The sequence below is a fragment of the Macaca nemestrina genome, chromosome 6, assembly GCF_043159975.1.
Source record: "Macaca nemestrina isolate mMacNem1 chromosome 6, mMacNem.hap1, whole genome shotgun sequence".
NCBI classification, from domain to species: Eukaryota; Metazoa; Chordata; class Mammalia; order Primates; family Cercopithecidae; genus Macaca; species Macaca nemestrina.
The window spans coordinates 49070850-49096483 of NC_092130.1; the positions used below are offsets into that span (position 1 = coordinate 49070850).

The following is a 25634-nucleotide window of genomic DNA, read 5'->3' on the forward strand; positions in this document are numbered from 1 at the left end:
AGCAAGACGGTATTTTCCAATGGGCATACAGAAAAAAAAATTGATGCTTATTTGCCATATGTATTTTAAAAATGATTTAACCATAAGTTTATTTTCTCTTTTGTTCATAAATTTTTTCCCTGAGTTTCGTTTCTTTTCCTTTATATGGTAATTATTTTTGTCATAACAATGATAATAAAATACTTTTTCTGAACTCCAGAGCTCCATGCTCTGACTACCATAATCAATGGTCTACAACATGGAATGTGCTCACCCAAAGGGGGCACATAAAATGAACTGTTGGAATGTGGGAGGAAAATACTAGACCTTCTCTTTATTTTTCATCTCTTTTAAAAAATTAAGCTCTACTAATAAGTCATATATAGGCTGACATGGATGTCTGTTGGCTACTGACTACACTTGTTTCTGTAAGAGTTACTAGAAGCAGAATAAGTAGAAAGCACTGAATTAAATTAGTGCTTAACCATACTTGAAATTAAACATAAAAACAAAGATGTTGTCTTATAAAGTCACTTTAATCTGCTTCAGTTCATCTAAATGTGTCTTTTTCTGTACTCTGAAATAACTAGTCTTACACTGTAACAGAAATGGGATATGCTGATGACAAAGGGTGTGGAAGTGTGGAACTGGGGTTACTTCAACAAATCTCTTATTTGTGCATAATCCTGAAGCTCACAACCTATTAATAAGTCAGAGTTACTGTTCATTCTCATATTAAAATGCAAAACAATCCAAGGCTAACCTTCAAAGAACTGTTACTACATTCTTCCCCCACTGATAAAAATTTTAAAGTCTGAAAATAACATGTGTTGATGAGGATATGGCACAATGGGACACTCAAAACAGCTGATGGGAATGTAAGATGGTAACATCAAGTCTAAAAGAATTTCCTTTTCCTTGGTAAAGGTAACTTCCTTAGCTGTTAGACCCAGTAATGTCACTCCTAGGTATATACCCTAGAAAAACTTGTGCACATGTTACCAGGCTACCCATATACAAATGCACTAAAGAGCATTGTGCATAACAGTCCCGTACTAGGTTTATCAAAAGAACTGGAATGGAAAAATCTATTATGGTACAGCCAAACAAGAAAATGTTAAAGAAAGATGAACATAAAATTTAGCTGTCTGCATCAATATGAATCAATCTTATCATATACCATTGGATTAAAGAAGAAAACACAAAAGATTACAACCAGTAATGACTCCATTTAAAGTTAAAACAAGCAAACTAAATTATATTGTTTAGGGATACATATACAGAGAGTAAAATCATAAAACACAAGGAAGTGATTACCATAAAAATCAGGACAGCAGTTCCTCCAGGTGTTGGAAAAGGGATGTAATTGGAAAGGACACAAGGAGGCTTCTGAGGTGCTGGCAATGTCCTATTTCTTAACGAGTAATATATGCTTCATAATATATTTGTTTCATAACTTTTATACTATACATTTATATGTAAAATCCTTTCAAATTATTTTTGGTATTATAATGGTATTGTGGTTACATTAAGTAAGAGTTCTTATCTTTTAGGGATACTGAAATATTTATGGACAAAATGATATAATGTCTCAGATTTGGCTTCAAAATAATAGAGGAAAGGATAAAGTAGATGGAATGAGGTGAAGATTAGACAAGAATTAAAGTTGTTGAAGCTGAGAGATGGGTACATGGGGTTCATTATACTATTGTCTACTTCTGAATATGTTTAAATATGTAAGTTTTTAAAAGGCCTTTATGGAAATAGCTTAAAAATGAAGACACACCAGTTTCACAAATGGGAATTATATAGAGATTCAATACAGGTCTAATCCAAATCCCAACAGGCCTTATGGAAAACCTGACAAACTAATTTTAAAACTGATACGTAATAGTCAAGAACTAAGACTGGCCAAAACACAACAAAAGGTGAAGACAAAGGGATCTGCCCTCCCAGATATCAAAACAATATTAATGCAAACTCTAGAAGACACTGTGTATCATCATCTATTGGCACCAGGGTGAACAAATGGTGAAACAGAATCTAGAGTCTGACTCATGCATGTACGGAAGCCGGATCGTGTACACTGCATACCAGTGGGGAAGGGAAAGACTTCTTTTTTTTTTTTTGAGGCGCCCGCCACCATGCCCGGCTATTTTTTTGTATTTTTAGTAGACACAGGGTTTCACCGTGTTAGCCAAGACAGTCTCGATCTCCTGACCTTGTGATAGCCCGCCTTGGTCTCCCAGAGTGCTGAGATTACAGGCGTGAGCCACCGTGTCTGTCCGGGAAAGACTTGAAGTCGTTGTGGGACAGAGGGTTCCCCATATGGAAAATAAATATAATTAAATCCCTTCTTCAAAAATCAACTCCAGGCTTCTATGTAAAAGGCAAAATTATTCCACTTTTATAGGGAAATTTGGGTGAATTATCCTTATGAATGAGAAGTAAGAAAAAATTCTTAAGCACAAAAATATAAGCCAAAAAAGGTACTTTGTTAAATTACACATAACCAACAAAGAATTTGTATTCAGAAAGTAAGAGGGAAGTATATGAATAAATAAGAAATTTTAAAAATGTACAAAAGACATGAGCAGGCATATCTTTCACACAAGAGGAAACCGTACTGAGCAACAAGCACATGAAGAAGTGCTTCACTTAACCTCGCTAGCAAGAAAAGAACAATACCATGAAATCCCACCTTACCCATCAGAGTGACAAAAATCAAAATGTGAAAAAACAAGCATTAATGAAGACATTGTGAAAGTGGAACTGTAACACATTAATGTGGGAGCAGTTATCCCTTTGCAAAATAATTTGGCACTATCCTGTGAAACTGATCATGCCCACACCCCACAATTCAGTATTTCCACTTTTAGATATATATGCTACAGAAACAAGTATACTCAAAGTCATGTATATACTGAGACATGTACAAGAATTTATAGCATAGTTTGTAACAGAAAAAAACTTAATACTAGAAACTACTCAAATGTCCACCAACAGACCATTTGTATTAGGCAGGAGCTTATATCTGTTTGTTGTTGTGCATCATTACATTTTTTAATATATATACACACATATATATACACACACATATATATACATACACACATACACCATACACACATATACATATATATATTTGATTTTAACCTGTAATATATATATATAAAACATAAAATTATATAGATCTATAATTTGTTTTTTGAGACAGGGTTTCACTCTGTTGCCCAGGCTAGAGTGCAGTGGTGCAATCCTGGCTCACTACAGCTTCAACCTCCCAGCTCAAGCAATCCTCCTAACTCAGCCTCCCGAGTAGCTGGGACTACAGGCACACACTACCACACATGGCTAATTTTTAAAATTTTTTGTAGAGACAAGGTCTTACTATGTTGCCCAGGCTGGTCTCGAACTCCTAGGTTCAAGCAATGCTCCCACCTCAGACCCCCAAAGTGTTGGGATTACAGGTGCAAGTCACTGCACCTGGCCTGTTTCACATTTTTTGTACCAAATATATTACAGTTTGAAGGAAGATTTAATTTTTCTTTTAAAGACTGATTATTATTTGTTACTTTTGCTGACGTCACATTTTAAGTAACTAAAAATTGCAACAACCACATGGTTTACAAAGAAATTGCTTGCTTCAACTTGAGGTATGTAGTTTAAAAAAAAAAAAAAAAAACCTCCAATCTGAACTGAATAAAGATCAACTACATTCTGAACCGAAAAACATCAAAGCAAAATTTCTTCTCTGACATTTACAAACTTATAAAAGCATTATACTTTCAAAACATAAATAGCTTTCTACTGCCTTCTTATCCCTTTTCCCCATCTTGAACTCACACTGAATGCTACGGACACTAGCTTACCAATAGTTCCTAATTGCTTAAGGGCACAGACTACGGTACTGGAACACCAGAACCTGTCTGTTCCACTTTTGAAAACAGCCTTTCTAGTTTGTTTTCAAGTACATATAGACAAATTTGAACTTTCTCCACACTTATATTAAAGGAGCTGAAGACGTACAATATACAGTGAATACCATCCACTACATTCCAAAGTGACTATCTACAAGAAAATAGAATAGTCAGCCCTAAGGCAGGGGAGGTAGTTCCAGTATACTAGTCTTTAGAATTTCTAGGTTTGGTAATACAGTTAAAACATTTGAATGAGTCTTCTATGTTTTTCTAAAAAGTAGGGTTTTTTTCATTTCTCAACTGATAAGGCTAATTTTCTTCTGTTTATTTTTTAGACAGAGTCTCGCTCTGTCTCCAGGCTGGAATGCAGTAGCGCGATCTCCGCTCACTGAAAGCTCCACCTCCCAGGTTCATGTCATTCTCCTGCCTCAGCCTCCCGAGTAGCTGGGACTACAGGCGCCCGCCACCACTCCCGGCTAATTTTCTGTATTTTTAGTAGAGACGGGGTTTCACCATGTTAGCCAGGATGGTCTCCATCTCCTGACCTCGTGATCCACCCAGGTTTCACCATGTTAGCCAGGATGGTCTCCATCTCCTGACCTCGTGATCCACCCACCTTGGCCTCCCAAAGTGCTCAGATTACAGGCATAAGCCACCACGCCCAGCCCTGATAAGGCTAATTTTCTTCTTTTATTAAGTAAATTCAATTAGTTTAAGCATTTTGAAATGACTATGGTTTTATAATGTGATTGTGTGAAACTAAATCAGGAACATGCACATTTGTGTTTTCAGAAAAAGGAAAAAAGACTTTTACTACACTCATACCTAATTTAGGGTGTAAAACGTGGTTCCTGAAAATGGAAGTTCTGTACAAATCTGTGCCATATGAGGTTATTATAGCATAGAAGCTATGGAGAGCCATCATATTTGAGCAATCACTTTTCTGTTTTACATAAATCCCCTCATGGAGTGCCCTCAGCTACAGTTTCCTCCAGCCACCTTTCATGGAATTGTTGGTTCGTCCTCTGAGGCTGCAGTAGTTAACTTTGATGTTTTCTTTTTTCTCTTTTTTTTTTTTTTTTTTTTTTTTTGAGACAGTCTCAATCTGTGGGCCAAGCCAGGCTGGAGTGCAGTGGCACAATGTCAGCTCACTGCAACTCTCCGCCTCCCGGTCTCAAACAATTCTCCTGCCTCAGTCTCCCGAGTAGCTGGGATTACAGGCATGAGACACCATGCCCGGCTATTTTTTGTATTTTTAGTAGAGACAGGGTTTCACCATGTTGGCCAGGCTGGTCTCGAACTCCTGACTTCAGGTAATCAGTCCACTTCGGCCTTCCAAAGTGCTGGGATTACAGGCATGAGCCACTGCACCTGGCCTAACTTTGATGTTTTCTAAAATGTCTAAGGTCTTAAGCAATCCTTAGCTGTCTAACTGATCTATCCCCACTCTGTTTCCTCAACCACTTCCCTTGAAGTAACCTAAACCATCTAAACACTGAGCACACTGCACTTCCTTTGTTTCACTGTAGGCAAGTCCAGCACCATCACTTGCGCATATCCTCATGCCCCCACTCTGACTATTATAGGTTAAAACTATACATCAGAACAACAAACAGCAGAAAGAAAAGCCACAAAGGGAATAATTGCAACCTTATTGCAGAGCATATTCCATACTCAACTCCAGACAGCTGAGGAGGCTAAGTGTGCATGAAGGAGTGAGGTGTCTCACTGGGCTACAGTGTGCAGTATGGTTTGTCAGTGCTCTCTGTCTGAGCATACAGTAAGTCAAACCACTAGAAAAAATAGGTATGTTCTTCCGCATACTTTGGCTCTTTGCTCTAAACCATTCAATGATTTCCTATTTCACAAAGAATAAAAACCAGTCTTTTCATGACCTGGAAGGCCAAAGATGAACAGGCCCTTGGTTAACTCTTAGACCTCATTCCCACCACTGGCCCCATGCCTCACAGTCACTCTGCCTTCTCTGATGTTCCACTCACACACCCAACCTTGCACTTACTACTCACTCGAAGTGCTTTGCCCTAGGTATCTGTGTACTTTACTCCCTTAAACTCGTGCCTATATAGCACTTAATCTGAGAGGCCTTCCCTGAACACACTATTTAATATCCCCATTTCTCCCACGTCATTCTCTTTTTTCTTGCTTTCTTTTTCCACAGTGCACTTATCACCACCTGATATCATATATACTTATTTGTACAGTAAATATGTCCTCCACTAAAGTGAGAGAGATGATGATAGAGATGACATCTGTTGTACTCACTGTTATCTCACAACTACCTGGCTCACTGTAGAAATACCAGAGTGTTATTGTTACAAATGTACTGTAACTGTGTACATGTCCATAATAACACATTCCAAGGCCAGGTGTGTTGGCTCATGCCTGCAATTCCCAGCACTTTGGAAGGCTAAGGCAGGAGGATCACTTGAGGTCAGGAGTTCGAGATCTGCCTGGCCAACACGGTGAAACTCCATCTCTACCAAAATATAAAAATTAACCGGGTGTGGTGGTGCATGCCTGTAGTCCCAGCTACTCGGGAGGCTGAGGGAGGAGAATTGTCTGAACCTAGGAGGCAGAGGTTGCAGTGAGCCGAGATCGCACCACTGCATTCCAGCTTGGGAGACAGGGCAGGACACCTCAAAAAAAAAAAAAAAAAAAAAAAAGAGAGAGAGAGAGAAAAAGGCTGGGAGCGGTGGCTCATGCCTGTAATCCCAGCACTCTGGGAGGTCGAGGTGGGTGGATCACCTGAGGTCAGGAGTTCGAGACCAGCCTGGTTAACATGGCGAAACCCCGTCTCTACTAAAACTACAAAAATTAGCTGGGCATGGTGGAGGGTGCCTGTAATACCAGCTACTCAGGATGCTGAGGCAGCAGAATTGCTTATACCCGGGAGGAGAGCTTGCAGTGAGCCAAGATCGCACCAGTGCACTCCAGCCTAGGCAACAAGAGCAAAACTCCGTCTCAAAACAAAACAAAACAAACAACAAACAAAAACAAAATGACATTCTAGAGACAAACAGTATTACAAAAAAATCAGTGCTATGTGGGAAACCATTAGACGGGAAGGCAAATAATATGAAAAGTGGCTTTTTTTTTTTTTCTGTAAATCAGGGTTCCTTGTTTTTTTAAAGCTACCTTAGAAGTTGATCAGTATTCTGATGCTCAATAAGTTGGTGAAGAATTCACTATAGTTCTGTCAACAGCTGACAATCTTTTTTTTTTTTTTTGAGATGGAGTCTTGTCCTATTGCCAGGCTGGAATACAGCGGCGTGATCTCAGCTCACTGCAATCTCCACCTTGCAGGTTCAAGCAATTCTCCTGCCTCAGCCTCCTAAGTAGCTAGGACTTTAGGCACACAACGCCACGCTGGCTAATTTTTTTTTTTTTTTTTAAGACGGGGTTTCACCATGTTGCCCAGGCTGGTCTCAAACTCCTGAGTTCAGGCAATCCACCCGCCTCGGCCTCCCAAAGTGCTAGGATTACAGGTGTGAGCCACTGTGCCCGGTCCTAACAAAGCTTTTTAAAAAATTAAATTGCAGGGCAGCAACCATCCAATTAAAAATCTACAACCTTAGCTATATCTAGCAACAGCAACTACAGCATTTACAGTTAGTTAATAAGTTTTGGATTATCACAGCTCAAAACATTGGGGCTCTATTATACTCTGCATTGTACTATATTAAAATGAAGGAGTAGGAAGAGAAAAATGACTATTCTACTATACTCAGAAAAATGCATTCTATTTTCTTCCCAATATTGGGTTGTTCCTTTTCACACATGGAATGTGCAAGAGCAGGGGGTGATAGGGAACAAGTGGGAGAGTTGGCATGCAGCACTTTATTTCAGTAAATATTTTAGAAAACTTTAGCAGATGACCAAGCAGCTTTAAGATAAAGCAGTCTTGATACTGTTTAGAATGCCAAAGATATGTCTTTGTATAATGTAAAGAAACAAAAATTATTAGTGATTCTTTACATCTGTTTCCTGATGCCAACAAGCAAGCTATTCCTCCATTATGGTAACCACAAAGCCCCATTAAGTTTTTTGTAATTTTTCTCAGGAATCAAAAAGGTAAGAAATCAGGTGTTTGTGGAATTTTTGTGGAATATTCATATTAAGTATGTATTCATTAAACAATAACAAACAACTAACATATTAAATGTACTGATACAGGAGTGCTGGGAAGGGAAGAGTGTGGTTCCTTTAAATGATATAGGAGTGGGGACAGGAAGTGCTGGGTAGAGAAAGGCAGGTCCCTGGCTAGGGCTCCACCCCCACGGACAGACATAGGTGAGGACAGGCACTCCTGTTTTCAGGCCCAAATGCTGCATTTTCCAAGACCACCCTGGCCCGCCATGCCCCCATCCTGGGCCTATAAAAACCCAAGACCCTAGCAGGCAGACACACAGCAGCCAAAGGTCGAGAGGAGCACATCAGCGGAAGAAGACACAAGCGGCTAGAAGGTGAAAAGACGTCGAGGGAGCACACCTGCAGAAGAGCACACCAACAGACGCCAGCATGCCAGCAGGCCATCAACTGGCTGGACGAGGCGGAGTTTGGCCGGGGCAGTTAGAAGAGAGCTGGGGCCACTGAGCAGCCCAACTCCAGGGGAAAACCATCTCCTTTCTGGATCCCTCATCGACAGAGAGCCACTTCCACTCAATAAAACTTTGCACTCATTCTCCAAGCCCATGTGTGATCCGTTTCTTCCAGTACACCAAAGCAAGAACCCAGGATACAGAAAGCCTTCTGTCCTTATGACAACATAGAGGGTCTAACTGAGTTGGTTAACACAAGGCAAACTAAAAAAGCACCCTGTAACACATGCCCTCTGGCGCTTCAGCTATAAAGATTCATCCCTAGACATTGCCGTGAGGTCAGAGCCCCACAGCTCCCTGTCTGTATGCTCCCCTAGAGGTTTGAGCAGCAGGGCACTGAAGAAGTGAGCCACACCGCCGTCACATGCCTTCTAGGGGCACAAGGGAACTTTTCCTGTTTCAGTATGAGAGAAACTCAAGTTGCAAATCCTCTGTGTAGCAGAAAATGTATTTCTGATGTCTCATAACTCCAGAGCCTTATGCTCCTGCCATTTAAATACCTAATCTGTGTCTTCCTATTTTAGCTATTGGTGACTATACATTTATCATATATTGAAGAGAATTCACTTTATTATATACCCTGTGAATACTGGCAGTAAGTAAATCTTTTAAAATATGGCAACTTGACTTCTGGTTTCTGATCTGGCACATAAGGAGCTTAGAAGTCATCACTCCCATCCACGTAACAAGAAAAAAGCCGATCAAACTTAAACAATATCTCTTCTTAGATCCATCAGAGAAGTGAGGTCACAAAGAAAACTGTTTCCCCTAAAACTAGACAGACAGACAGGTGGACACAGAAATCAACAAGCAGAAACTTTCACAGGATCTAGTACCAGTGCAGGAAAACCTATGAATAGCTGGATGCTCAGTGTGAACAACTTTAAGACTCCAGGGGGGCCTAGTCTTAGGGATCCCCTACACTTTTGTGGGTTTTTACCTCAGGGAACCTTACCAGGTTCTCAAGTGAAGATCAGAGAAAAATCTGTGTTTCTGCAAAAAGAAGGGAAGGGCAGCCACACTGAAATGCACCAGACTATTCTGTTATTAACAAGGTTTGCTCTCAAGAGAAACTATTTTACCAGAGCCTAATCAACTAGGTTTTTCCAAAAACTAACCAACTTGGGGAGAAGGGAAATATCCAACTCCAGTCTCCTCTACCCCTCTTTGCCTCACCTAAGGGGTAAAAAAACAAAACTGAGAAGCACTTTGTGTAGGTCACAGACCAGGTGCATGGGCTCACTGAAAGACTGAGACATAATCATAGCAATACATAATGTCTCCCTTCCCCACACCTTACCAACACATCTACAGGGCTCCTGTACAACAGGGGATTACAAATAAAGCAACAGTGTGTCTCAGCTCTTATTTAAGAAGAAGTCTCTAGAGAAACCCAAAGACAGCAAGGGGACAAAAACAAGGACACCAGATGAAATTTTATCCTCCAACACCTACAGCTACAGCAAATAGTAAAATGGCCTAGGCCCTAACCAGATAAACATAAAACATCACACTACAGGCCTATTTACCTTGGTTCCTTTTACCCACTATATCACGTTCAACAAAAAATTACAGGGCATCCTTAAAACAATATGGCAATAGGACTCAAGTGTTCCTACTGAGAATCCTTGACTAATGAAAATGTCATCTCTAATAATATCACAGATTATAAAAACTCAGGATAAGAAGGATGTTCAGCCATCACTGGCAATACTTACCATTATACTAGAGGTCTTAGTCAATTCAGCTAAAATCCCAAAAGGATAAATGATTTAAATATCAGAAAATGATTTAAAAAGTCACTATTTGGAGACATCTATAAGAGATAAGCATTTCAGCTAACTATTAAACTAATTCGGCCTGGTGTAGTGGCTCACACCTGTAATCCCAGCACTTTGGGAGGCCGAGGCCGATCACCTGAGGCCAGGAGTTTGAGACCAGCCTGGCCAACATGGCGAAACCCTGTCTGTAATAAAAACACAAAAAAATTAGCCAGGCATGGTGGCACGCACCTGTAATCCCAGCTACTGAGGAGGCTGAGTTAAGAAAGAGAATCTCTTGAACCTGGGAGGCAGAGGTTGCAGCGAGCTGAGCTCATGCCTCTAGCCTGGGCGACAGAGTGGGACTCTGTCTCAAAAAAACAAAAACAAAAAATAAATAAATGAGTAAATAAATAAATCCAAGTGTTCATAAGTGTTCAGTGAGATATCTGGATAAAAAAGTAGCATATAAGAATTATTAGGTTCCTATACACTAGTAATAACTAGCTAGGAAATACAGTAAAAGCCATATCTAGAACAAGTCTAATATGAAATGTGCAAGCTTATGTAATGAAGTTTTAGAGCTTTACAAAAAGAATATTAAAAGATCTACATAAATGAAGACATATGCCATGCTTCTAACTGGATTACTCAAAATTCTTTTTTTTTTTTTTTGAGATGGAGTTTCACTCTTGTTGCCCAGGCTGGAGTGCAATGACACAATCTCGGCTCACTGCAACCTCCACCTCCTGGGTTCAAGTGATTCTCCTGCCTCAGCCTCCTGAGTAGCTGGGATTACAGGTGCCTGCCACCATGCCCAGCTAATTTTTTGTATTTTTAGTAGAGACAGGGTTTCAACATGTTGACCAGGCTGGTCTTGAACTCCTGACCTCAGGTGATCTGCCAGTCTCGGCCTCCCAGAGTGCTGGGATTACAAGAGTAAACCACTGCACCCAGCCTGGATCACTCAAAATTCTAAAGATGTCAATTCTCACCCAATTCGCCTCTAAATTCAATGCAATCCTAGCCAGGTGTGGTGGCTCATGCCTGTAATCCCCAACACTTTGGGAGGTTGAGGTGGGCAGATAACCTGAAGTCAGGAGTTCAAAACTAGCCTGGCCAATGTGGTAAAACCCTGTCTCTATGAAAAATACAAAAATCAGTTGGGTGTGGTGACAGGTGCCTGTAATCCCAGCTACTTGGGAGGCTGAGGCAGGAGAATCACTTGAACCCAGAAGGCAGAGGTTACAGTGAGCCGAGATCACGTCACTGCACTCCAGCCTGGGCAACAGAGTGAGACTCCACCTCAAAAAAATAAATAAAATAAATTCAATGCAATCCTAAAAAAAAAAAACCTCTAAGATTTAAATATGCATTATGAAATATCTCAAACAAGAAAAAAAATAAAGAAAACTATAGTAAAAAAACATGAACCACAATCCAGCTTTAAAAAAAGACATCACCAATAGAGTTAGAAAAGAAGAGCTAAGAAAAAATTTCCCCTACGACACAGCAAAACATACTAAGTAAGTAGACCAATTAAAACAATATGGTAGGGCACAGTGGTTCATGCCTGTAATCTCAGCACTTTGGGAGGCTGAGGCAGGTGAATCACCTGAGATTGGGAGTTATGTGTACAATTATAGTTTTAAAATTTAACCCTTATTTTTCCTCTTACGTTGTTACATACATAAATAAAACAAAATATCAATTCACTCGTTCAGCCAGCCAACCATCAATCATGTATACCTACACTCTCCAAAACATTATATTTGATCCTGAAGATACGAAGTTTACATGGTGAAGACCCATAAATAATTCAAAATGTGGTGGGAGAGACCATAGAACAGTTATTTACTATGCAAAAGGTTCCATGCTATAAAAGAACAATGAATTAAAGAGCTGTGGGAATACAGATGAGTATTATCTCATTCAGGGGAAAGCTGGGGAATTTTTTATATAGGTAACATTTGATTTAGGTACCTTAAAAAATGAAAAGGAGGCCAGGCACAGTGGCTCACGCCTGTAATCCCAGCACTTTGGGAGGCAGAGGCGGGTGGATCACCTGAGGTCAGGAGTTCGAGACCAGCCTGACCAACATGGTGAAACCCCGTCTCTATTAAAAGTACAAAATTAGCCAGGCGTGGTGGCACATGCCTGTAATCCCAGCTACTCAAGAGGCTGAGGCAGAAGAATCACTTGAACCCGGGAGGCGGAAGTTGCAGTGAGCCAAGATCACGCCATTGCACTCCAGCCTGGGCAACAAGAGTGAAACTCTATCTTAATAAAACAAAAAGAATTTGGAGGCTGAAGGGCAGGATTTTGGTAGAGGTAACAATATGTGCATATATTAGAGGACAAAAACAAGGCATATACCAAGAAGTCAGTCAAGACCACTTACAAGCGATATGACTTTGGGCAATAAACTGAACCTGTTTCAACTGAAAAATAAGGACAATGATATCTTCCTCAGAGGGTTGCCCTGAGGAAAATGAGATGGTAAGCTGAGAAGAATATGATGGCATTATGGCTGCCACATCTTCCACCCACTGACTTCCAAGGCTGATTTACCTGTTTTACCTCAGGTTATTGTCTCCTTTCTCTCTCACTATTCCTCCAGGAGCTATTTGACAGAAGAACACATCCTTTCAGTCATGTACGATGAATGGTCTAGCAGAGCTCTTGACATATAGCATTTACTTTAAAAACATTATTTCTTTTTAAACATATGTTCAGAGTTCCACTGAATTATTTCTCTATGGTATTCTCTAGAACTGCTTTGCAATTACTGCTAGGATCCCAATTCTCAGTTTGAGAACGAGTGGTACGTTTAATAAGCACCCCACCTGATGTGTCCACATACTTCATACTTACAGGCTGAGGCTGTTCTGCAATACAGCAGTTGAAACACAACCAGAATTCACTCATGCTTACAGTCCACAGTATAAATGAGCACCAATGAAGGTTCCAAATCTCAACTCAGGAAGTTCCACAAAATACACTCCTCAATACGATCAATGTCCAGTGATGCCAAGATGAAATTTTATTATTTCACTGTGTTTTTGTTCCTGGGAGTCAAGTATCTTACACAGTCGATTTAATAAAGAAAAACTCGGATTGTTTCCTTTCTTTGCTTCTGGTTCTACAGAGACTCCTTTCTGAACCACGACGAAGGTATAAAAATTGTTGTCTTGACCCAGGGACTATAACAGAGAGTCTAGGGGAAAAAAAGAAAAAGTAAAAAAAAGTTAAACTTTATTTATCTTTGAAAGCTTTTATTGTTAAAATAAGTATTACCCAAAAAAGTAAACACTGAAAAAAAAATCAAGATTTTAATAAACTGATATTCATTCGCCAAATTATTTTTTGAGCAACTTTTTTAGTGTCAAGTTCTAGGTGTAGTAGTGAAAGTAGACAGAAATCTTTGCCTTCGTGGGGCATCCTATTTTATGATTATAAAAGTATGGATTATTTTAATGAGTTAATTTTTTAAAATCACTAATTAGAACATTATGACTGCCACATACAAGTTTCTAATTCCAAGAATAAATAATGATCACCATTTTCATATAGGTTTCTTCAGTTGAGTCCTTTATTCTCACAGACAACTCAGACAGTAATTGACATAGCAATGAATTCTAAGGAGATAATCAAGCAGGTGCAGTTCATCAAAAACCATAAACAAAATTATCACCTTATCCCCTGGAATTAGAGTTGTACATGAAAAATGGGTAGAGGTTAAGTTAGGCTTTCTTCTGTGAATCAAGCTATTAGATCCCTACCACTCCCACCATCATTACTAGAACACAAGTTAGTCAAAATACTTTATATCCCACCAGGGCAAGCTGAGTCTATTAGAATCCTTGTCAGGCAATTTTCTATCTGCAGTTGAACAAAGAGTTAAACCTATTGTTTCCTTCTGACTGCCAAGCTGTTGACTTTAAGGATGTCCTTAGTCAATAATATCCTATACCTCATGTGGAAGATGGTTTTGAGATAATAATGCTGACAGGCAGAGGCAAAAGAGAAGTGGGAAGTCAAGATGACATGAATCTCTGATTCTAGGCATCCCTCCTAAGATCAGTTTCACCTGTGCACCAGACGTTTGGTTTTGTAAGCCAACATATCTCCCTCGTTAGCCTGAAGTTATGATGAAGTGGATTTGTATCACTTGCAGACTACTACAATAGTCAAGTGAAGATGTCCAACAGACAGTCTGATACACAGATCTGAAGCCAAGGAGAAGTTCTGCAATCATCAGATTATGACTAAAGCAATGAATGATCTCTAGGGAAAACAGTGTCATGACAAACAAAGTGTGCTCAACAGAGTCCTCTGAGTAAGAACAGCATTTAAATCATAGGTAAAAAAAGAGAGGTCTACAAAGGAGGTTTGGGTGTTATCAGAATTAGAAGAGGAAAATCCGTTAAATGTGGTGTCACTGGAGCCTGTTTCAAGGAAAAAGTGGGTGGCAGTATTCACTGCCACTGAGATAGTAAAGACTGAGGACTATTCCTTAGACTGTGCAGCAAACACAGTGTGGCCGTGGCAACAGCAGTTTCAGTAAAGTGGTGTGGGTAGAAATCAGATTACAGGAGGTTAAATGAGTGAAACGAAAGCAGCAGAGTCAACAAGTGTAGATAATGTTTGCAAGAAAAATGGATATAAAGTTTAAAAAGTAGAGTATAGAATGAAGAAAAAGAGCCTTCCTTGAAATGAAAAGATCAAAGACTAAAGATGTATCAATTTGACTGTGTTCAAAGAGGTGTTAACATTTTTGTCCCAAATGGCGAAATATAAATCACTTATTTGTAAATTCTGGAAAGAGACCTCATACATGTTACAAGCTTTGCCAACTACAGATCAGTAACAACCACATTATAGGATCACAGAGTCCTGAACATTAAGTGAAATTAAATTCTCCCTTTTGCTTTTTCCAAAGCCATGACTCTAAACCTGGAAAGACAGAAGTGACAGTAATTTTTGTAGCTGTAGAGATGAAGATGTAATGTGAAGTTAATGCACACATCCTCAGTGTCACAAATCTGGGTAGTATAACAAGGCATGAATTCAGGACCCTGATTCTACAGTCCAGAGGACAAGTCCTCTAACATTCAGGAAAATGACACGATAAGATTTAAGCATGTGTCCAACGAATATCAAAAGAAAGAAAAGTTTACATTTTTGCCGTTAATTAAAATCCAGAACCTGGAATGCTTATTTAAGCAGAGATGAACATTCCTTATCTCACCCAAACTCTAAACCAAGGAAGTGGCAGTCTTTGGCCAATGAATCGGGTAAATACTGTGAAGTTTTATAAGCTCAAAGAATAGTATCACTTATTTCCTCCAGCCAATCTTCTTAGCAGGAATATAAGAGAAAAGGCTTAAATACACAGTCTCATGAACATTATTTCAGTGCTGCTATTTAACAAGTTTAATTTCACCCTGGATCAAAAATCTTGCCCATTAAGAAGCCTTTGTGAAGTTTTTTAAAAAAATATTTTTTGAGATAGGGTCTCACTGTGTTGCCCAGGCTGAGCTCAAACTGCTGAGCTCACACCTCAGCCTCCCAAAGTGCTGGGATTATAGACGTGAGCCACCTCACCTGGCCTAAAGTACAATAACTTCTGCTGCTACATATTTCCACTTAGCTGACAGATCTGCTAAAATATATTTTCAAACCAAGAAGATATTTGCAATTCCATGGATTTTTATTTAAGTAAATATATGGATCTTAAAATGTTTCAGACATGCTTTGGAATGTGATATCAATACATCTTCTTGTTTTCTAAATAAATTTCCTTTTTAGAACTTTTTTTTTTTTTTTTTTTTTTTGAGACAAGAGTCTCTGTGTCGCCCATGCTGGAGTGCAGTGGCGCGATCTCAGCTCACTGCAAGCTCTGCCTCCTGGGTTCACGCCATTCTCCTGCCTCAACCTCCCGAGTAGCTGGGTATACAGGCGCCCACCACCATGCCTGGCTAATTTTTTTGTATTTTTAGTAGAGACAGGGTTTCACCGTGTTAGCCAGGATGGTCTCGATGTCCTGACCTCGTGATCCACCCACCTCGGCCTCCCAAAGTGCTGGGATTACAGGCGTGAGCCACCGCGCCTAGGCCTAGAATGGTTTTCTAAAGTATATATACTTAAAATATATTTACATATAAACACCTTCAAGGAAGTATTGAATTCTTCACAAAAAACTTCAACACACTGCCACTAATAATAACTATACTAATAGTTACTTTAACTTCTTGAGCTGAAAGCTGCTTAAAACATGACCATTTTAAAAACCTATACTTTTTGCAATCTTTAGATAACAAAAGGAGAGTCACTTTACAATAACATCAACATATAAACTTGGCTTTAAATACAGCTCAGCACATTCCACACGTAACTAAGGGGTCAGACTGGTCTACAGCACAAGAGAGTATTTTAATCACCTCATATATTCATAAGATACACGATTTTAGAAAGGGAAGGGACTTTTAAAGAGAACATCATGGAACTTGGTCATTAAACAGCTTATCCAAGGCCACTTAGCTAGTGAGCTTCCTTGAATTTGCTTACAAATGAGACTGACATGAGGAGAAAAGTGCAATAGTATTCTGTACTCAAAATATTATCCACTATCAGTTCCCCTCCTCCTCTTTACCACCTAAATCAAACGCTGCAGATACCAGCTTCCTACCTGCATGAAGTTTTGCTGCTGACAACTTAATGAAGTTATATTCCAACATCCTACCCGCAATTTAATAAAAATGCTTTCTAGATCAACTTCCAAAGAAAAATAATAATATTTTGATGTGAAAAACCTGGCAGTGGGGCATGTCAGATAACTAAGTTGTTGTTTTTGTTTTGGTTTGGTTTTTTTTTTTTTTTTTTAAATCTAAAATATTCTAACTGAGTTCAGGAATTAAGAATGCTCAGTTGTGTGAAACTGAATCAAAAATTCAGAATTTGGACTTTGAAATAAAAGATCTGTGACAATTATAGCACTTCATTAAGTTTTTAGAATTGTTATTTCAGGCAAATGACAAACTGTATCACTCTGGTTCCCTCCCTCCTTCTTTCCCTCTCTCCCTCTCTTCTCTTTCTCTCTTTCTTTCTTTTTTTGAGACAGAGTTTCAGCTCTGTTGCGCAGGCTGCAGTGCAGTGGAGCAATCCTGGCTCACTGCAGCCTAACCTCTCAGGTTCATATGATCCTCCCACCTCAGCCTCCCACATAGCTGGGACTACAGGTACATGCCACCACATTTGGCTAACTTTTTAATTTTTTGTAGAAACAGGGTCTCACTATGTTGCCCAGGCTTACCCTCAGTTTTCTTAGTAATAAAATGAAATACTGCATTGCCATTTCACAGGTCTGAAATGAGGATTAAATTCGCTAATATACATGAACGTACTGTATATATTATAAAGAGCATACAGGTTGAATATCCCTTTTCCTAAATGCTTGGGACGAGAAGTAATATAGATTTCAGATTTTCTTGTAGTTTGAAATATTTGCATTACACTTATCCTACTGAACACTCTAAATCTGAAAATTTGAAATCCAAAATGCTCCAGTGAACATTTCCTTAGTCCATGTCAGCACTCAAAAAATTCTGGCTGGGCACGTGGCTCACACCTGTAGTCCCAACATTTGGGGCAACTGAAGCACGAGGATCGTGTGAAGCCAAGAGTTCGAGACTAGCCTAGGCAACATAGCAAGACCTCATCTCTACAAAACAATTTAATTTAATTTAATTTAATTTAATTTAATTTTTCAAACTTTTTTTAAGTTGTGGACTTTGGAGCATTTCAGATTTCTAGATTTGGATGCCCAACCTGTATTGATATAAGATGCTTTTTTGTTACCAGAATTAAAATGGCAAAATTGCACTATTCTGCTATAGCAAAAACAAGTAATTTGCTGCAAACTTTGAAGAAACAGCCTAAAAATCTATCTAGAAAAAAAAGAGAATGAAAAAAGGTGAATTATGGTTTTATACAAAACAAAAATGAATGACAGCTTCAGGCAACACAGATGATTCTCACATGGCGAAAGAAGAAGCATGACACGATACACATGGAATGATATCATTTCTGTGAATTTCAAAAACAATTTAAACTATTTTGTTTAGAGATGTATACATAGGTATAAAAGTAAAGCAAGGAAAGTTATAATTAAAGTCAGAAGAATGGTTACCTCCAGGACTGAGGGCAGGGATTACAAATAGGAAGAGGTGCTTATGGGCTCCTGGAATGCTGACAGTGTTCCACTTCTTGACCTGGGTGGTAGCCACACAGGTATTTGCTTTATAATTATTTGTTAAATAATACATGTATGCACTATGCAATTTTTTTTTTTTTTTTTTTTTTTTTTGGCTACCCAGGCTGGAGTGCAGTGTCACAATCTCAGCTCACCGCAACCTCTGCCTGCACTCAAACCATCCTCCCACCTTAACCTTCCAAGTAGCTAGCACTACGGGTATGCGCCACCATGCCCAGCTAATTTTTAAATTTTTTGTAGAGACAAGGTCTCACTATGTTGCCCGGGCTGGTCTCAAACTCCTGGGCTCAAACAATCTGCCTGCCTCCTCCTCCCAAAATGCTGGGATTATAGGCATGAGCCACCATGCCTGGCTACTATGCAATTTACATGTATTTTTAAATGAAAAAAAATTTTTTTTTTTTAAAGACAGAGTTTTGCTCTGTCACCGAGGCTGGAGTGCAGTGGCATGATCTCAGCTCACTGAAATTTCAGCCTCCCTGGTTCAAACAATTCTCATGCCTCAGCCTCCTGAGTAGCTGTGACTATAGACGCCCACCACCACGCCCAGCTAATTTTTGTATTTTTTTTTAGTAGAGATGGGGTTTCACCATGTTGGCTAGGCTGGTCTCAAACGCCTGACCTCAAGTGATCCGCTGGCCTCGGCCTCCCTAAATGCTGGGATTACAGGCATGAGCCACCACGCCCAGTCTTAAATGATAAAAACTTAAATGAAATGTGAATTTAAAAAGTAGGCCAGGCACGATGGCTCAGACCTGTAATCCTAGCACTTTGGGAAGCTAAAGTGGGAGGATTACATGAGGCCAGGAGTTCAAGACCAGCACGGCCAATGCAGCGAAACCCTGTCTCTACTAAAAACACAAAAATGAGCTGGGTGTGGTGGCACATGCACCTGTAATCCCAGCTACTCAGGTGGCTGAAGCACAAGACTTGCTTGAACTTAGGAGGCGGAGGTTGCAGTGAGCCGAGATCGTGCCACTGCACTCCAGCCTGGGCAACAGAACAAGACCCTGTCTCAAAAAAGAAAAAAAAAAGTATTAATCAGTACTGGACCAGGCTTGGTGATTCACGCCTGTAATCCCAGCATTCTGGGATGCTGAGGCAGAAGGACTGCTTGAGACCAGGAGTTCGAGACTAACCCAGGCAACATGGCAAAATTCCGTAACTACAAGAATTTAAAAAATTACCCGGGTGTGGTGGCAAGTACTTCTGTTGTCAGCTACTTGGAAGGCTCAGTTTGGAGGATCACTTGAGCCCAGGAAGTCGAGGCTGCAGTACACCAAGATGTGCCATGGCACTAAAGTCTGGGCAACAGAGTGAGACCCTGTCTCAAAAACATAAATAAATAAAATAAAAACTAACAATGAGCAGTTGATAATAATGAATTGAGGAAGATCAGAGGTGGAAATGCAAAACACAGAATCAAGTACGAGTGAACACCCTTGCTAGAGACTTTTGAAGAACTGGTAAAATTATTGGGGAAGGGGGTCTGAAATTCCATCAGATGCCAAAGAGGTTTCTGCCAGAAATGCAAAAATTAATCAATGAGCAAATATAAATTATCAATAAAGCTTATTCATAGCTGTAGCAGCACTAAATCTGTCTCAAACTAGCTGAAACAGCTGATACTCATATGTGGTACAAGGCCCTTTTGGAAAAAATTAACTTATTTTAAGATGATCTTTCAAACTATGTATTTATCACACAGCTACTTCTCTGTGGTTAATCAAAGTCCAAACCATTGTTCCCTGAACTCAGTTATAAAAGGCTGAGGTAGGGATGCATGTGTAATTATCAAAATAGGAGGGTGAATTTTTTCCTTATATTTAAAATGACTGATTATGGATTAGACTTTCTTATAGTTTCATGTAAGTATAATTATACAGCATGCACTCTTTTTCACATCTGGCTTCTTTCATTCAGCATGTTTTTAAGATTTATCTATGTTGCCTCTATTAGTAAATCATTTTTTATTGCTAAGCAGATTTCCATTATATGGATATTATACAATTTGTTTATCCACCCATCTGTTGATGGACATTAATGTTTTTGGCTATTAAAAATAAAGTTGTTATGATTATGAACATCTGTATACACAATGGTTTTTGTGAGAAGGGGTGAAGGTGGTAAATTAAAAAATAAATAAATAAACAACAAAAAAAGAGGTGTTTCTGTGAAAAGTTTTTCTCTCTCCTGGGTAAATACCTAGGAGTGGAAATACTGGTTAATACAGTAAGTATGATTTTAACTTTATTAAGAAACTACCCACCAGTTTTCTAAATCAGTTTTACCATTTTGCATTCCTGCCAGCAATGTATAAGAGTTCCAGTTATTCCTTATCCTACCAACTCTTTGTACTATCAATCTTTTTAATTCTAGTCATCCTAGCGGGTATACAGTAGTATCCTGCTGTGGTTTAAATTTGCACTCTTCTGCTAACTGGTGACATTAAGTCTTTTCATGTGCTTCTTGGCCAATCATGTATTTTCTTTGGGTAAATATGTTCCAATCTTTTGCCCATTTTTAAAATTCCGTCATCTCACTGAGCTATGTTCATATATTCTAGGTCAATCCTTTCTCCAATATATGCAGAGTGAATATTTTGTCCTGGTCTTTGTCTTCCTAACAACATCTTTCAAAGAGTTTAAGTTTTTAACTTTGATAATGTCTTATGCATACGTTTTATCTCTTATGATTTGTGCTTTTTGGGTTCTAAAAATTTTTTCACATATCCCAAAGTTGCAAAGATAATCTGGTTCTTTTTCTAGACCTTTCAGCTTTTATTTTTATATCTATAACCTGTTTGTACTTAAATTTTATTTTCTGACAGTATAAAGGCCAATTTTTTAAAAACTATGGATATCTAGTTGTTCTAGTTCATTTGCTGAAGATATCCTTTGCTTATCAGATTAATTTAGCACCTTTACTGAAAATCAGGGCTGAGGTCGGACACGGAGGCTCATGCCTGTACTCCCAGCACTTTGGGAGGCCGAGGCGGGCAGATTATGAGGTCAGGAGATTGAGACCATCCTGGCTAACATGGTGAAACCCCCTCTCTACTAAAAATACAAAAAATTAGCCGGGCGTGATAGTGGGCGTCTGTAGTCCCAGCTACTTGGGAGGCTGAGGCAGGAGAATGGCGTGAACCCGGGGTAGAGTTTGCAGTGAGTGTAGATTACCACTGCACTCCAGGCTGGGCGAAAAAAAAAAAAGAAAAAGAAAAAGAAAAGAAAATCAAGGCTGAGCTTGGTTGTTCATGCCTATAATCCCAGGACTTTGGGAGGCCACGGTAGGTGGGTGGATTGTTGGAGCTCAGGAGTTCAAGACCAGCCTGGGCAACAGGGCGGTAAACTGCCGCCTCTACAAAAACTACAATTAGTTGGGCATGGTTGCACACACCTGTAGTCCCAGTTACTTGGAGAGGCTAAGGCTGGAGGATCACTTGAGCTTGGGAGGTTGAGGCTGCAGTGAGCCATGATTGCACCACTGCACTCCAGCCTGACCAACAGAGAGACCCTCTCTAAAAAAATAAAATAAAATAAATAAAATACAATGAAATGAAATAAAATAAAATCACTGTGTAACCTTCAATCTACTTCTAGGCTGATTATTGTATTGCACTGGTCTGTTTGTCAATCCAATGCCAGTACAATTATAGTAAGACTTAGAAGTAAGGCAGTCATTTGTCTTCCAATGATACTCTTTTTCAAAACTGCTTTTAATTTTCTAGGTCCTTTGCATTTTCATACACATTTTACAATCAGCTTGTTAATTTCTACCCAAAAAAAAAAAGCCTCCTGTGATTCTGAGACTGCATTTATTCTAGCAATCATTTGAAGGAGAAATATACATATATTTATAAATAAATATATATACACACACAATAAATTTTGTTGTATCACTTTTAACTTTGTTTACACCTTTCATATCAGGGTGTTAAAGCCTTATGTAGTCAAATGTCAATTTTCATAATAGATTAGTGGTTTCATCTTACTTAAGAAAGCTTTATCTCAGGATTATGAACCTATCATCCCATTATAGTTCTGTTAAGTTTTACTTCTATAATTCAATTTGAACATTAATATTTTGTAGGTTGTGGTCAGGTAATATTTCACAGTTTACTCACGCTTTTTCTTTTTTTTGTCTTTTTATAAATTTAATAATATATGAAAATCATTATGAATTATGCCACAGAAACTGCAAAGTCATTTAACTGTATACATGAGACAGTAGGAAGGCTAATTTAATCGCTTTTTTAAAAAAATGTCTAAATTATATGTTTCTTGTTGAAATGTTTAAAATTACCAAATTACTGCTCATCTGCTACATAGAATGAAATATATGTTAGGTCAGGGTGATTTACCACAAGGCTCTTCTACACATTAAACAAATATATTTGATTTTTAAAAATATATCTACTTTAAACTTAATTACTCTGTAATCTATGATGTTGACATTAATCAGGATATTCTACAAATAATTTATGTTCTCCTTATTCTTGATTACTTCTAAATCAAAGTTTTTTTGTTCTCACAAATTCTATTATACAAGTTTCATTAAATATTCAGAAAAAAGCAAATGGATTAAGAAAATCACCCATTAACCCTACCTTCCTAGAATTAATAATAGTATATTTTTTATTTGTCCTTTTGTGTACATACCTTAAAAATAATTGTATATACATTTGAATTATCCCCAATTTTATCTCCTGCTCTTTCTAATTAATACCATGTATATTTTCCTTTAGTCTTCATAGTCATTATTTTTATGTCTGCAAAAATTTCCATCATGTGACTTCATTACAATGGGTTGTTTCCAATGGATTTTGCCTCATTTGGATCATGCTCAAAACACATATTCATATACAGCTGACCCTTGAACAACATGGCGGTTAGGAGCACCAATTCCCTGCATAGTCGAAAAACAATACATAATTGTTGATTCTCAAAAATTTTAAGTACTGAACAGCATGCTGTTGACTGAAATTTTTTTTTAATTATACTTTAAGTTCTAGGGTACATGTGCACAACGTGCAGGTTTGTTACATATGTATACATGTGCCATGTTGGTGTGTTGCACCCGTTAACTCGTCATTTACATTAGGTATGTCTCCTAATGCTATCCCTTCTTCCTCCCCCGACCCCACAACAGGCCCTGGTGTGTGATGTTCCCCTGGGTCCAAGTGTTCTCATTGTTCAGTTCCCACCTATGAGTGAGAACATGCAGTGTTTGGTTTTCTGTCCTTGTGATAGTTTGCTCAGAATGATGGTTTCCAGTTTCATCCATGTCCCTACAAAGGACATGAACTCACCCTTTTTCATGGTTGCATAGTATTCCATGGTGTATATGTGCCACATGTTCTTAATCCAGTCTATCATTGATGGAATTTTGGGTTGGTTCCAAATCTTTGCTATTGTGAATAGTGCCACAACAAACATAGGTGTGCATGTATTATTATAGCAGCATGATTTATAATCCTTTGGGTATATACTCAGTAATGGGATGGCTGGGTCAAATGATATTTCTAGTTCTACATCCTTGAGGAATCGCCACACTGTCTTCCACAATGGTTGAATTAGTTTACAGTCCCATCAACAGTGTAAAAGTGCTCCTATTTCTCCACATCCTCTCCAGCACCTGCTGTTTCCTGACGTTTTAATGATCGCCATTCTAACTGGTATGAGATGGTATCTCATTGTGGTTCTCGCATTTCTCTGACGGCCAGTGATGATGAACATTTTTTCATGTGGCTGTTGACTGCATGAATGTCTTCTTTTGAGAAATGTCTGTTCATATCCTTTGCCCATTTTTTGATGGGGTTGTTTGATTTTTTTCTTGTAAATTTGTTTAAGTTACTTGTAGACTCTGGATATTAGCCCTTTGTCAGATGGGTAGATTGCAAAAATTTTCTCCCATTCTGTAGGCTGCCTGTTCACTCTGATGGTAGTTTATTTTGCTATGCAGAAGGTCTTTTGTTTAATTAGATCCCATTTGTTAATTTTGGCTTTTGTTGCCATTGCTTTTGGTGTTTTAGTCATGAAGTCCTTGTCCATGCCTATGGCCTGAATGGTATTGCCTAGGTTTTCTTCTAGGGTTTGTTTTGAGACGGTGTCTCGCTCTGTCACCCAGGCTGGAGTGTAGTGGCGTGATCTTGGCTCACTGCAAGCTCCGCCTCCCAGGTTCACGCCATTCGCCTGCCTCAGCCTCCTGAGTAGCTAGGACTACAGGCACCCTCGACCACGCCTGGCTAATTTTTTTGTGTTTTTTAGTGGAGACGGGGTTTCGCCGTGTTAGCCAGAATGGTCTCGATCTCCTGACCTCAGTTAGCCAGAACGGTCTCGATCTCCTGACTTCATGATCCGCCCATCTCGGCCTCCCAAAGTGCTGGGATTACAGGCATGAGCCATGGGGCCCGACCTCTTCTAGGGATTTTATGGTTTTAGATCTAACATTTAAGTCTTTAATCCATCTTGAATTAATTTTTGTATAAGATGTAAGGAAGGAATCCAGTTTCAGCTTTCTACATATGGCTAGCCAGTTTTCCCAGCATCATTTATTAAATAGGGAATCCTTTCCCCATTTCTTGTTTTTGTCAGGTTTGTCAAAGATCATACAGGTGTAGATGTGCTGTATTATTTCTGGGGGTTCTATTCTGTTCCATTGGTCTATCTCTGTTTTGGTACCAGTACCATGCTGTTTTGGTTACTGTAGTCTTGTAGTATAGTATGAAGTCAGGTAGCATGATGCCTCCAGCTTTGTTCTTTTGGCTTAGGATTGTCTTGGCTATGCGGGCTCTTTTTTAGTTCCATATGAACTTTAAAGTAGTTTTTTCCAATTCTGTGAAGAGAGTCATTGGTAGCTTGATGGGGATGGCATTGAATCTATAAACTACCTTGGGCAGTATGGCCATTTTCACAATATTGATTCTTCCTATCCATGAGCATGGAATGTTCTTCCATTTGTTTGTGTCCTCTTTTATTTCATTGAGCAATGGTTTGTAGTTCTCCTTGAAGAGGTCCTTCACATCCCTTGTAAGTTGGATTCCTAGGTATTTTATTCTCTTTGAAGCAATTGTGAATAG

At 39.0% G+C, this 25634-nt stretch overlaps 1 protein-coding gene and 1 long non-coding RNA gene across 7 annotated transcripts in view; one reads left to right on the plus strand and one right to left on the minus strand.

The window, feature by feature from the left end:
• LOC105467200 (uncharacterized) overlaps positions 1–25634 on the plus strand; it is a 114421-nt gene that overhangs the window by 52741 nt on the left and 36046 nt on the right. The gene's annotated exons all lie outside the window — the stretch shown is intronic.
• LOC105467198 (CDC42 small effector 2) overlaps positions 1–25634 on the minus strand; it is a 119427-nt gene that overhangs the window by 22668 nt on the left and 71125 nt on the right. For all 6 annotated transcript variants that reach the window (XM_011716688.3, XM_011716687.3, XM_011716686.3 and 3 more), the window contains one exon: positions 13153–13495. In XM_011716688.3, the coding sequence (XP_011714990.1) occupies positions 13153–13206 (54 nt within the window). In that variant the 5' untranslated portion in view covers positions 13207–13495. The remainder of the gene's footprint in view (positions 1–13152; positions 13496–25634) is intronic.